This window comes from Chenopodium quinoa, unplaced genomic scaffold (genome assembly GCF_001683475.1).
Source record: "Chenopodium quinoa cultivar QQ74 unplaced genomic scaffold, ASM168347v1, whole genome shotgun sequence".
Classification (NCBI taxonomy): domain Eukaryota; kingdom Viridiplantae; phylum Streptophyta; class Magnoliopsida; order Caryophyllales; family Amaranthaceae; genus Chenopodium; species Chenopodium quinoa.
Window position 1 is genome coordinate 671,183 of NW_018742467.1, and position 14,620 is coordinate 685,802.

At 33.0% G+C, this 14,620-nt stretch overlaps 2 protein-coding genes across 2 annotated transcripts; both read right to left on the reverse strand.

Moving 5' to 3' along the window:
• Positions 1–12,329: 12,329 nt before the first annotated feature.
• LOC110719023 (uncharacterized mitochondrial protein AtMg00810-like) lies at positions 12,330–12,689 on the reverse strand. The gene has a single exon (XM_021897937.1). The coding sequence runs from the start codon at positions 12,687–12,689 to the stop codon at positions 12,330–12,332; it is 360 nt and encodes a 119-aa protein (XP_021753629.1).
• Positions 12,690–14,029: 1,340 nt separating this feature from the next.
• LOC110719024 lies at positions 14,030–14,620 on the reverse strand. Its single transcript, XM_021897939.1, has one exon. The coding sequence runs from the start codon at positions 14,618–14,620 to the stop codon at positions 14,030–14,032; it is 591 nt and encodes a 196-aa protein (XP_021753631.1).

The window sequence follows — 14,620 nt, forward strand, 5'->3', positions numbered from 1 at the left end:
TGGGTCAAAGTACTATTACAAGAAAAATATAGCCTAGAAAATTGTTATAATTTCTAAAGCGTAATGTCAATATGCTCTATCCTTCACTAATGTGGTATAGAGTGTAAGGACGTTTTAAGTTTTTAACTAAATACTTAATATATAATATTATATACTTGTACATATGGAATTAAAGTTTCTTAAATGTGTAATGTATTAGAAACCTTCAGAATAATACGAAAACATGTGTATGACCTAGAAATGTCTAATATTTTTCCAAAGTATGTTGCCAGGATGTTTTCTTGATTATATATATAATTTATGAAAAAGTTCATAATAATTTCTATTTGAGAAAAATAATGTAATGAGTTCAATTTTAAACATGATATTGTGGGCTGCTTACTTGAAAATGTATTTGTTATACCCATAGTTTTAACAATTTTCAATATAAAGATTAATTGGGCAAGAGTTATGAGTAAGAGTTTATAAGAATAATTTTATTATGTTTGATGCACGCATTGCTAAAAGAATTTATACTTTAAAAAGTTGAAGAGATTTAAAGGTTGTTGGATTTATTTCATTCCCCATATGCAAGGAATAAGGGGAGATTGTATTTATTCTATTATTTTATGTAATCATTGCACATAAATAATAAAATATATTGATGGTTAGTTTGGAACAAATATTAACTTAAATATCGACGTTTTATTTAATAGAAATGGCCACATGTTGATTAAATATTTTGAAATGATACCATCCTGAAGATGGATATAAATAAATGTCATTGTCATATACTAATTGTATTGTAAATGCTCCAATTAAAATTCATGTCCCTGAAGGACAAAATCAATTACTGATGAACCTATAGCACGCCTGAAGCGTGATAGATAACTAAGTTATAATAATAATTAAGTATCTTCGAAAAGAAAAGAAGTCACTATTGACATTGACAAATTTGAGGAAATGATATATAAATCCCAATATATTTATAGAAAAAATCACTTTAGTAAATTTATAAGGTTACATGATTATATAAAAGACTCCAGAAGAGTATGAAAGGTCTAACAAGATTAACATGTATCAAGATTATAGTCAAAACTCTAACACAATATGAGTAATTATTGGAATAAAGTATTAGTTGATTGTCTTGTCAATTGTAAAGAGAAACACATATTGGTGTTTTAATATCACATCATATTCATGGCCATGCATGCATAGATTAAGTTTAATTAAGTGATCTCTAGTATTGGGAAACTGACCAAAATTCAAATTCATAGAAGTGATTGGATGAGATGATTAAATTAGGCCATCCGGGTTTAATATTTACACGTTATGGAAACTTGCAATTTCACTTGATATGAAAGAAATAATGTGTTGACATTCTCTCATGTTAGATATATGAAATGAATTGAATGGCAAAAACATAACATTGAGATTGAGCTATATTTAGATTGTGATTTAATAGTTTGTTTTGGTGATATTTCAAGAGATTATATGCTTGTTTTGGACAATTTTGCATGTGAACAAGTAGTAAGTGGCTAGAAGCTCACTAAAACTTTTATGTGTAGCGATTTTAAGTAATTAGAAACTCATTATTAAATTGGGAGAATTAGAAGATCACCATATATATAGTGGCTTTACATACAAGTGATTTTAATAGTAATTCAATCTCTTAATTGGGGATATTTTATGTCAGCACATAAGAAATAGAATAAGAAAATAGATAACTGCATGTAGGCGTCGTTTGAAGTGCGCCTACGTTAAAAGCATGTTGTGAATATGCTTGGCACTCATAGGAAGTGGGAATTGACATTACAATTAGGGACAAATAAAGTAGGGAGCCGCCAACAAGTTTTTAAGGAACTTGTAAACCGTTCACGGATCATAAAAGGCAACCACGAATAAGGGACAACGAAGGCAACAACGATTGACCCGTGAAGGTTACACCCCATTCATAATCCATGAGATTACTAACTCCATATGGTTCGGAACCACGAAAGGAAGATCGGGGATGATGGTACGAAGTGAGTCATGGAGTCACATTCGCCCGTATTGGCCTCTACTCGATTCTTATATTGAAAAGTATTCATGTGATCTCAAAGGCATACAAACAAAATATTCAATTAGATCCAAACTATTATTTAGCGAAATTGGTTTAAAATTAATGCACACATAATTCTAAAAATTTGGTGATCACTTCAATTAACAATAAGATTAAAAAGGATCCTAAACCGGTTGTCCAAATTATCTTATTAGGCGTGATTTTCAATTACATATTACCTTTAAACATGCAATATGGTGATCAATAAAAAAAAATAGAATAACATTAATATTAAAACCAATTTAATCACAATTCCAACAACATAAACTCGTTAGAAAAATAATAAAAATAAAAGGAGCATGATCCTTACTTTGAATCTGTTTGCTTGCAACTACAAAATAATAAACGAGTTAGTAACTTCAAGGAAATAATAAAACAATAACTAAATCAAATTAAATAAAATAAGGTTGATTTTGGGGCCAAACCCTCAAACGATTCTACCTTTCACGCCTTGGCTTAAGGACAGAACCTCGAGTAAAATATGGACTCCTTTGAGTTCTTGAAGAAGGAATTTTGAAGTAAAAAGGGTAGGCTAGTGTTTAGGTTAATAGCATAGAAGAGAGAAAATAAGAATAATAAAATTCTGGTTGCGCCGTACATCAGAAATGAGGGGGTATTTATAGGGAAAATGTGCTGAGGGAGCACACGGAACCCTAAAATGATAAAAACCCTAAAAAAGTATCCCGTGACACGGTCAGACTATACCGTGACACGGTCAGACTGTACCGTCAGACGGTACACTTTCCCGTTACACGGTACAGTTTTGGAGTGACGCGGGAAATTTTCAAAAAACGGAATGAAAAACGTGTTAAGGGTTTACGCGGAAAGGACACGGAACGTCCCGTGTCACGGCAGACCTCCCGTGTCACGGGAAGTCCCACCGTCAGACGGGAAGAGTTCCCGTGACACGGTCAGACTGTACCGTGTCACGGTCACTTCCAGTCCACTTTTCCGTCTAAATTCATTTTTAACCCTAATTTCTTTCGGCTTTTTTAGTGCCGATTGATAATTTTGGGCTTTTTTCTGACTTTTATTATTCGGGCTAAAATAATAAAATGATCAAATAAAAATAAATAAAAGGTTTGGGCCAAAAATAAATAATAAAAGAAAAAGGTTTGGGCTTAAAATTAATTAGTAAGTTTGGGCTGAAAGTAAAACTATGCTTTTACCAAACATCAAGACTAATCCATGGACCTTTCAAAAGTATGAATTTAATAAAATACGATTTTTCAAGCACTCTCGGGATTAAATACTGAACCCGACCAACAGTGGCGGTGAAAGGTTATTTATCATCTGGTTTGGTTTTGGGAAGACATTTTTAGGTGTCTACACTGCACAATTTATATCCCTATTAAGATTGATCTTTAGAATAGAACAAAATTACAAAATTCTCTTGTAGAGATTAAAATTACATTATTCTCCAACAAAGGTGAGAATTTGTTGAATATAATTATCCTACAAGATGAAATTTGTTAAACTTGAAATTATATTTTAAGTTGGTGAAAAATTGCCCAATATTTGAGATATTTTACCAACTTAGGAGGAGAAGAATTGAATTAAGTTGGCAAAATTGCAAAATCATAATTAGTTGATCCCTATAATCATACTATATAAAGTAACATGCCAACTATGTATCAAGATATATTGCACATCTATGATTTGATTTGTATACCATTATGACCCATCCAGAGGAATAGAGACATACATTTTGGTCATAATAATAATGATATTATGTGCATATATTGAGATAGATCTTGCCATTTTTTTTCTTTGAATCACTACATCTGAAGTGTATATTGTATGATCAGTTTCGATTATGTAATACTACCTCCGTTTTTATTTAGTTGACACGTTTTGACTTTAGCACTATTCACACACCTCTCGTTGACCGTGTTTTGTGCTTTATACGTAATGAAAAATATAGTCATGTGGGATCTTGATAGATTCGTCACGTACTCACGTTATATACTTTCAAAATATCAACTTTTCATAATTTTTTCTTATTGGTAATAAAAGATATTAATGATTGAATAAGTGCATTGGTAAATGTGACTAAAAAACGTATCAACTAAAAAGAAACGGAGGAAGTATATGGAAAGGCAGTTGATGCTTGTAAAGTGTAATAATATACCCCGGATAGAAGTGGTATGGATATCTGAACTATAATAGATGGCCTATGATATGAAAAAGGAAAAAAAAAAAAAGGGTTGTTGTAATGGTACCAATTGGAGATGTATTGAGATTTCATTGTCAAAATAGCATGCAAATTAAAACTTTATCTTGAAGAATTATATGATGATACCGGTATATGATGGAACCGATAAAAAATACACATATGCATGATAGAATGACTAGTGAATAAGGGATCTAAAACATATGTCCACTTTGATCTCGGCATGTTGATATTGATCAATAGTTAATCATGGACCAGAAGTCCAATGAAATATGAATTTTTAAATCCACATTATATAGTGTCTTGCATTATTTTGAGTCTTATGTTCATGTGCATGTGTGAGTCATATGCTAGTGGATTTCTCATTGTATGTGTATGAAGTTGTAAGATGCATTATTCATTGTATATATTTGTTTAATATCCTTATCAAGATTTCTATATCTCATATTGTATGCACTAGTTTCTATATAATTATTGTGGTATTTGTAAATGTTCAATTGTGGTATGTGTAAATGTTCGTCCAAAATATAGTAAGACGTATTTACAACATTGATGGGAACTTACAAAGAAATATTTATATTCCAATGAGCTTTATAGTTGTGATGAAATTATTGATAACGTCAATCTAATAGCATGTTATGAATCATGTAAGAAGAGTTTTTGAACAAATTATATACGACGTATTTAAATACCAAACCTTATAAATTTTATATCTTGAATATTGCAATTATTATCAATTTCCTGAAAAGTCAATAAGGCTACATCATTGATGTCTCAACTTGAAGTTTGAGTATATGAGATCAATCAGTCTTTGTATACATTGACCGACTCTCATATTAAATATGTAATTTCCAAATAATAGCATTGAGATATCTTTCGACAGGAATAAGTTTCTTATGGTCCACAAGAATCATAAATGATGTATGTGTGCAGTTATCTTATATTATATCACTAAATCATGTAAAATTGGAAAGTTATATCATGTGTTGCCATAAGTTACGATATATTATTGATCATCAATTTTTATTAAATATGTCGATCGACCTCTAGAAGAAGGCATACATGCAGTGTAATGATTGAGGTAACTTTAAACAGAGATTTCGAATAAAACGTGGACAACGCATGTTTTATTATTATACATATGGTGAAATTGAAGACGTCTCACGGTATGTTTTATTATTACACACACAGTCTTCGATAATGGACATCGAAGGGGGAGTTTTATGAAATATTGTATGGATGACCATTATACTCCTTGTATCATTCCGGAATATTCTAGATATAGGGTTTATTCTAATCTAAACAAACCTTAATTATATTGTATGTATATATAGCCCCATCATATGGAATATAGATACAGAGATCAACTCCCTCTCAATCTCTTATGGTTCTCCTTATTTTACAATAATTTCTAGGAAAATTTGCAAATTGCAGCCATTTAAAGTTCGTATTTTGCAAATTGCAGTCATTTAATTTATTTTTTTTTGCAAATTGCAGCCAAAAAAGTTCGTATAAATTGTAAATTGCAGCCCAATTCAATTTTTTCATCGGTTTACATGTTGAAAAATCTTCGGTTAAGGTTTTAGGGGTCATTTTAGCCCTTAGGGACCCGAATTGAGCTCGGAATTAGCAAAAAAAATAACGTAAATGTCTCATATTTACAGTTTCCCACAAATCGATACACTTTTGTTACGCAAAACGAGTTACTTGCGTTATTTTTTTGCTAATTCCGAGCTCAATTCGGTCCCCTAAGATCTAAAATGGTCCCTAAAACCTTAATCGAAGGTTTTTCAACTTGTAAACCGATGAAAAAGTTGAATCGGGCTGCAATTTACAATTTATATAAACTTTTGGGCTGCAACTTGCAAAAAAAAAAATTTAAATGACTGCAATTTGCAAAATACAAACTTTAAATGCCTGAAATTTGCAAATTTTCCTAATTTCTAAGCACACAATTTACCAATTTTGATAATATTGCAACACAATTTTCCCTTTTAATAATCTTACATAACACAAATAAATTACAAACGCTGTGGACTGGGCCTATATTTGTCAAAATATGAAATGGGCTAGAATAAATGAACTAGGTTAAGGCTAAAGTATAGGATGGGCTACTTACAAGAAAATAGGGATTATTGGGCGGAAAACTTATACTTTCACTTGTTCTTCAATTCAGATTAATCAACCAACTCCATGCTGGAACGCACAACTAAAAAATAACAGAAAATGTCAAATGATATCGTGCAATAGAAAAAGAAATGTTTAATATCCCTCTAAATTGGATTTTTTTTTTCATCTTAATTTTAATTCTTAACATGTATTTTTCTTTTTTTCTTTTTTTTTTTGAAAGAAACATGTATTTTTCTTAATGTATAATGCATGAATTAATTGAAAAATAATCAAGTAATTAACAATTTTAAGTTACTGCTCGGATCGTATGCATTAATGCATATAAGGCAAGTCATTATCTATACTATATATTAAAAGGTGATCATAAAATTGTGTATGTACCACATGTATCCCTTCTTACACCGGTATAGGCGTATAACACCATGCATCATCAATTCATCATCAAAATGCATGCAAAGAGATTTGAACCTCAAACCTCATTAAATGCAAACCACATGTATTACCATCCTAGTTAGAATTAATTCATGCTCTATTAATCCACATTTATATATAAATACATACATGTATTAAAATGTAGAATAAATTATTGTTGTCACTGTATTATAATTTACCTACGTTAAAAATTTTATAAGTCTTTTAAAGCGTCAAATATAAAAATGAAGCTATTCAAAGTATCACTCGGGGCAAAGCCCAGGTCTCCCACTAATTATTCAATGAAACAAAGCCAATGGATTGCTATCAACAACTTTTCTGTGTGGCTTGTCACACTGTATGATAGGCGTTATTTATAGAGTTACTTATTCAGGGGTTAGTTGTATGAGTTATGTATTCAAGGGTAACTTATTCATAGGTTATTTGTTGGCGTTACTTTACTCAGTCGGTTAGCGTATTTTTTGTATGAGAGCAATCCCTGACCAACCGAGTAACCCTTATTTAAGTAACCCCATTATTTTATCCCTGATTAAGCAAGTAACCTTTGAATAATTAACCCTTGACCAAACAAGTAACCCCTACAAGTAACCCATGACCAAACGTGTAAACCCTGAATAAGTAATGCCTACAAATAACCCCCTGACAAAACGAATAACCCTACAAGTAGCACATGCCACAAGTGTTGTAAAAAAGTGTTTCAAAGGCTACAAATAATAAAAGGAATAATGTAACTGTTTGATAAAAAAGAATATGGTGTGGCGTGACTTTGTCACTGACTTTAAAAAACGAATTCCGGCACAACCGAGATGTACATTGTATCGCCAATACGTTCCCTAAGGTTACACACCACTCTCACTCAAAGGTACTTTTGATTGGATGAGATATGGAGCCATATAAACTTATGCCCATAAGAAAAGGAAAAATGTTTAGCAACTTTGTATGTATAAAATTAATATTTTATGAAAAGATTCCAAGCCATATATAGACAATGCAAGGATTATGAAGAGTTAAATGTAACCATCAAATGAGTGATTAAATCAGAATAATAAAGAACAATAAACAACCACTTGAATGAGGGGGTTACATAAGAATAAAAAAGACCATTAAGGAATCCAAGAGAAAGAGTAAAAAGCCAAAGAATGATTCTAGACATGGAAAAAGTTTGCTCCATGGCCCACTTGTGAGAAAACATAGTAGCCACAACCTACTTATGGATTAAACTCTAGAAAAACCATAAACCAATCAAGAAATATGACTTTTACTCTCTTCACTCCAACAACAAGGTGCCATCCACATATAAAAAAAAATTGTAGATTGATTGTTATTATCTTACTTCCTCTATTCTTTTTTACTTGACCTGTTTCTTTTATCACGCTTGCCAATGTAAAACTTTAACGATCAATAACTTTTATTCTCTATAAGTAAAATTTTGAAAATTTACAAATTATGATAGTACTTATTGAGACAAATTCAAAAAGATCTTACATGAAAATATTTTTCATTGCATATTATTTACAAAAGATGGTCAAAAGAAGTGTGATAAATAGTGTAAAAGTCAAAGCGGGTCAAGTAAAAAAGAACGGCGGAAGTAGTAACTATGCAAACAGAAATGCCTATATTAGGCTTGTACGTTGTATATATGAAACCACTGGGCTTCAAACACGGATTAGTTTTTGGGCCTATATAATGGTCTCCCATATATTGGTACCATCTTTTTTGAAAGTAAAGTTGACTATATTTTGGGTGGGTTTGTGCCAACTATTTTTTTTAGGGCACTAAGTATAATTTGTCAAAAGTCAAACTTAAGTAGGTAAATAGTGTATAAGGTCATGGTTAATTCACCTTATTTTTACTTATTGTACATTAGCGAAAGTAAGTTTAGATCAAATATGAAAAAAATAGTTTTGACACACTTAATCATTTTATATCCGTTTTTTTTAATCGCAAAATATCATTAAATTGTAATGAAAAAAATAATAAATATATATTATTATGAATATAACAAGACCACACTTGATACATTTTTTTCTGTATAGATTATCATGCAAATAGGTCAAAATTTAATCTGATCAGATAAGCAATAATAAGGTGAACTAAACAAGCTCTAAATTAAACAATTGGAAGTAATAAGAAACAATTGGTTTATTGAAAACCAATTGGTATGTTGAATCCTCAAACCTCGAACTAATCATACATGGTTAAGGCATAAAGCCCGACTAGACCTTACCCATAATCAACTCTATTTATATCTAACATGACTTGACCTAACATTACAAGATTCACAACATTAGTACATTACTCTATTATGAACATTACTCCGTATCCTTGGATACAAATTAATACCTACTCCGTATGAATTAATTTTATTAAACTTAATTTTATTTATTTATTTATTTATTTATTTATTGAACTGAAATAATTTTGTTACTAAATTCAAATAAATTTTACTAATTTTTTTAAGGTTAAGAAAATAAGGCTGAAGGCATCAATTTTGTTGTATGACTAAACCTTGTCAACTATCACCTAAAATAGAACCATCACACAATCTAGATTTGCACCTTTATCAAAACCCAAAATGGCAAATCCACTGACTTTATCGATCATAACCAAGTGATTTTGACAAAATTTTCAAACTCTATTGAACCAGTGATACTGTGATATGGGTGATGGTGATGGTCAAAACCCATGTAGACCTTGCCTATGATTAACTTTAAAACCCATGTAAACCTTGCCTATGATTAGCTCTACCTAAATCTAATATGACTTCACCTGGCATCACAACATTACTTAATTTGGAATACTACTTTTGAATCCCTTAAATCTATTTAACACCTTTTGCAAGTAAGAAGAAGTAACAACATCAACATATATAGCAACAATATAGTAAAAGGGATTAATAGCCAAAAAGGGGCAATGCAATACAATAAACAAAAGCCATGGTATCTAGCTAGCCAACCAACCAAATAAGTGATGATTGGTGATCAAAAAGTGATGTCAAGGTATCTAAAATACTTTATGCTACAATACAAGTATTAGCATATAACAAGCTCTAAATTTAAAGGGAGGATGCTTTGCTTTGCTTTGCATTAAGTCAGTTCAAAATACTTGCCTTACGTGCATCCCATAACCTAACTAAATTAGCTTCTTCAAATAAAACCATAATTTATAATATAAATTAATTTATTTTATTAATTTGATAAATAATTATTTTAAATTTTATTTGTTTACTCTTGAGAATCTCTAGCCACTTACTCCACGCTATCTCCTCAATTAGAGGCTTAGAGAAAATCCTTCGCACTTCGATCACCGGCCTAGTGGATTTTGCTTGTTTTTTTTATTGGGTTTGATTTATTTTTTAATTATCAAGTGATCATTATATGATATGTATACGAAACACGTTCTATAACCTAGTTATTAGTTAGGTACACATAATTAAATTGCAAGTCTAGTTAGTTTAATTTTTAATTAAACGGATTCTTTGTTTGTAGCAAATAGTAAACTACGTATATTTTGGATTATTCCATTTTTTATTCCCTTCTTTTTCCATTTTTTTTTGGTGGTGCAAATAGAGTAACAAAAAGGACATAATGTAAACATATGAGATTTGATCTCAAGTTGTCACATTATTACATACCACCTCTTGACTTTAAAAAAGAATTAAATAAGTGAATTGTAGCTACAACATGGAAATTAAGATCCAAAGTGATATCGTGAGTATGTGAAGATTTTGTAGGAGTAAAGATAGAGACAAATTTTAGGGAAAATACAAGTTAATATGTTAGATAAACGAATATTTGCTAATCTGATGTTATTTTTGTAAATATATTGAAAAAGCAGGGTCATTTATTCAGTATTTTTGATGAGCTGTCTAATTACTGTTTGCCTTTTGCTTTTACTGTTTGGTGAGGAAAAACACATGTCCCCTCAACTAGTACAAGAAAAAACGCATATACCCCTCCATTAGTACTTGAAAAGACAATTATACCCCCAGATAAACAAATTTTAATTTTGAAATTTTAATTTTGTTTATCTGGGGAATTAACTGGATATAGCCCCAAATTTTACTGAATTTTGGAGATCTGACCTGAAAGCTTGGTTCATTAAACTCGATTGTGTATTTATTATTCAGATTAAATTGTCAGTGCTTTTTTAATCGGATGACACAAAATTGGATACTTTTTCATAGCTTAGTTTTGTGAGTTTAGTTGTCAAATTTCGTAGCTCAATAATCTAGCTATTACCAACCCCCCATATTAGTTTATTTCTTCCTTTAAATTAGAAATGGATTTAAGATGTCAAAATGATCGATTTATTCAATCTAAACAATTTAATTCATTTTCTTACAAATGTTATAATCATATTTACTTTAATTTTTATTTTTTTTTGGTGTTCCATCCGATTCACCCTTTGGGTTAATCCGAATTTGGGAATGAGTTATGAGTTGTTAGGTTTCAGTCCCCTCCAAATTGTTGTTGTGGGGTTGAACACGTGGTATCCCTTCCAAATGCAGTCTCAATCACCACTGCACTAACAATCAATTGGTATTATAATCATATTTATTCCCTCCGTTTTTAAATACCTTCTTTCAATTCATAACTCTATGCACAGAGTTTTAGAAAAACTTGGAGAAAGGAATAAAATATGGAGGTTGTGGAGTAGGTGAAAAAATAAAAAAAATTGTAAAAAGTAAAAGTAAGAAAAGAATGGGAGGAGAGAGAATATAAAATTAATAAAATTTAATTTATGTTGGGTTTACTAGGTGAGAGAAATGAATTAAATATTGTAAAAAAAAATTAAATAAGGAAATGAAGCAGGTGTTTAAAAATAGCCGGGAGTGAAAAGTAGAGCAAGTATTTAAAAAATGGAGGGATATAAACTAACACATACATCAATTCTATTTATTTATAAGTGTAGAAGTGTGTAATTCTCCTTAGTTGGAGTATTATCATTAATCAATATATATAGGTGTGTACAACCTAATTATGAGAGGCCTAATTACACAAGATATATTTTACAGAATATTAACAAGATAATATGTAAATCTATTATCTAACACACCCCCGCAGTCGAAGCGGGAGGAGGTCGAACGCTGAGACTGTCTCAGAAATCTAAGAATAGTTGGCGAGGTAAACCTTTTGTGAAAATATATGCGTACTGATAAGAAGACGGAACATGTAATACCTTGATCTCACCAAGGGCGACCTTGTCGCATACAAAATGAATGTCCATCTCAATGTGCTTGATACGTTGGTGTTGTACCGGGTTGCAAGAAAGGTATACGGCAGAAATATTATCACAATAAACAAAGGATGCCCGTCGAATAGGTCAATGTAACTCGAGAAGAAGATTTCGGAGCCAACATAATTCAGAAATAACATTAGAAACACTTCTATATTCTGCTTCGGCACTGGATTTGGACAATGTAACTTGTCGTTTTGCAGACCATGAGACCAGATTATCACCCAAATAAACACAATACCCTGAAGTGGAGCTCCTAGTATCCGGGCAGCCAGCCTAATCGGCGTCTGTGTATGAAGTAAGTCTCGTAGGTGCAGAACGGTACAGATGAAGTCCATGATCAAAAGTGCCCTTAATATATCTGATAATATGCTTAAGAGCGTTGAAATGAGGTTCCCTAGGAGCATGCATAAAAGGAAAAACCTGCTGAACGACATAAGCAATGTTAGGTCTTGTGAAAGTGAGATACTGTAGTGCACCTACAAGGCTCCTGTAGAGAGAGGGATCCTGTATAGGCTCACCATCGTGAGCACTCAGCTTCAACTTAGTGTCGACTGGGGTAACAACCGGCTTGAAATTATCCATCTTAGACCTGTGAATAATCTCCTCAGCATACTTACTCTGACAAAGAATCATGGAATCCTTTGTTCGGGTTACGGAAATTCCTAGAAAAAGTACTCAGCTTCCCTAAGTCAGACATGGAGAATTCGGACTTAAGAAGAGCAATAATGTCACACTTGAGCTGTTATGAGGAAGCTGTAATAACAATGTCATCGACATAAAGTAAGAGATAAGCAACATTAGCACCATGTCGCAAAATAAAGAGAGAATTATCACTCTTACTGCATGAAAAACCAATCTTCAAAAGATAATTAGCAAACCGTTGGTACCAAGCCCGAGGGGCCTGTTTAAGACCATAAAGGGATTTTCGGAGCCGACAAACATAAGTGGGAGCATTGGGGTTTACATACCCTGGTGGTTGATGCATGAATACGGTTTCTTTTAGGTCACCATGAAGAAACGCATTTTTGACATCTAATTTGTTGGCGACTCTTTTGCTCTTAAGACGCCACCATGCTTAAGTGTATGATCACAGTGGGGTTCAAGTTTGGGGTAATGCTTGAAATATTCCCTACATGTCCATAAATCCATATGAATAATGTCAAAAGAGGAAAAAGTAACAGTATGAGATGACTTAAAAGGAAGCCGTAAATGTTTTCCCAATGGACAAGAATAGAAAAAATGAGAACCATTTCTCTTATTACAACGAATAAAATTTTTGTTTCTAAGATTATCAAAACTGATTCGCCGGGGTGTCCAAGTCTATAATGCCAAATAGAAGGAGAAATTAGTGAAAGATGACTAGAGCCATATGGAGCGAAAGAGGATGAAAATGGATAGAGATCCCCCACACTATTGCACCGAGCTAGAGTTGTCCCTGAAAGAAGGTCCTTCACAGAAAAATCAAGAGGGTCAAACTCGACAGAAACAGAATTGTCACAAGCAAATTTTCTAACAGAGATTAAGTTTTTAATAATGTTAGGAACAAATAGGACATTCTTAAGGTGAAAGGGTGGATTAGGTGAGGGGGTAGTAGTTGTGCCATAGCCATAAACAGGAATGCGTTCGCCATCAACAACAAAAATATATTGAGGAAAGCTCAAACTAGAGAGATTAGAAAGAGTACCCGAGTCTCGAGTCATGTGAGAAAAGGCCCCCGTGTCCATGTACCATCCATTATTGGGGGGTTGAAGACTCATTGAGCTATAGGCTTGACCCAACTCAATAGGAGACATAGGCATGTTGTACCCGGACTGACCATCAGCGTAGTAGGCCTGGTTTTGGGTCGGTCGAGGACCCAAAATAGAATTCTGCTGCCCACGGTATGAAAAGGACGGAGCTGGGCCAATGAGAAAGGGGCAAGGAGGTGCGGCCCACTGACCCTACTACTGAAGAGCCCATCCATACGGACTGCCTCACTGAGGGGCCTGCTGGGCTTGATTTGCATTGGGCCTAGAACCTTGATGTTGCTGATTATTGTTGTTGTTGTTACCACGACCTTTCCCACGTCCTTTCCACTTACCATTGCTGCCACGACCCTTCCCCCGCCTCGACCACCGCCGGACTGGATCGGACGCTGGTTGGTGTGGCGTCGGAGATGCGCTGGAGACCGGAGCCGGAGAATGCTGGGCCACGAGAGCATGTTGGCCGGATTCGGATTGCTTATTTTGTTGGGTTTCCTCCAAAATAAACATGGAGTGAGCCTTGTTAAAACTTGGGGTTGGTTCGGACTGAGAAACAATGGCAGCCACCGTGTCATATTCACCCATAGTGAGGCCGGCAATAAGTTGCATAACCATCTTGCGATCGGAGACCGGGCAATCAACATTAGCAAGTTGATCCGCGAGGAGCTTGAATTGCTTACAATAATCAGACATATTTGCAAAATTTTCAAGTTTTGTTTTTGTAAATTGTTCCTCCAAATACACAACCCTAGTATGCTTGTTATCATGAAATATCTCCTTAAGTCGAGTCCATAATTCAAGGGACGTTGCACCCAGTTTCAT

Coding starts and splice junctions, on each gene's coding strand:
- LOC110719023 (XM_021897937.1), bottom strand. CDS start 12,689: ATGATTCTTTGTCAGAGTAAGTATGCTGAGGAGATTATTCACAGGTCT.
- LOC110719024 (XM_021897939.1), bottom strand. CDS start 14,620: ATGAAACTGGGTGCAACGTCCCTTGAATTATGGACTCGACTTAAGGAG.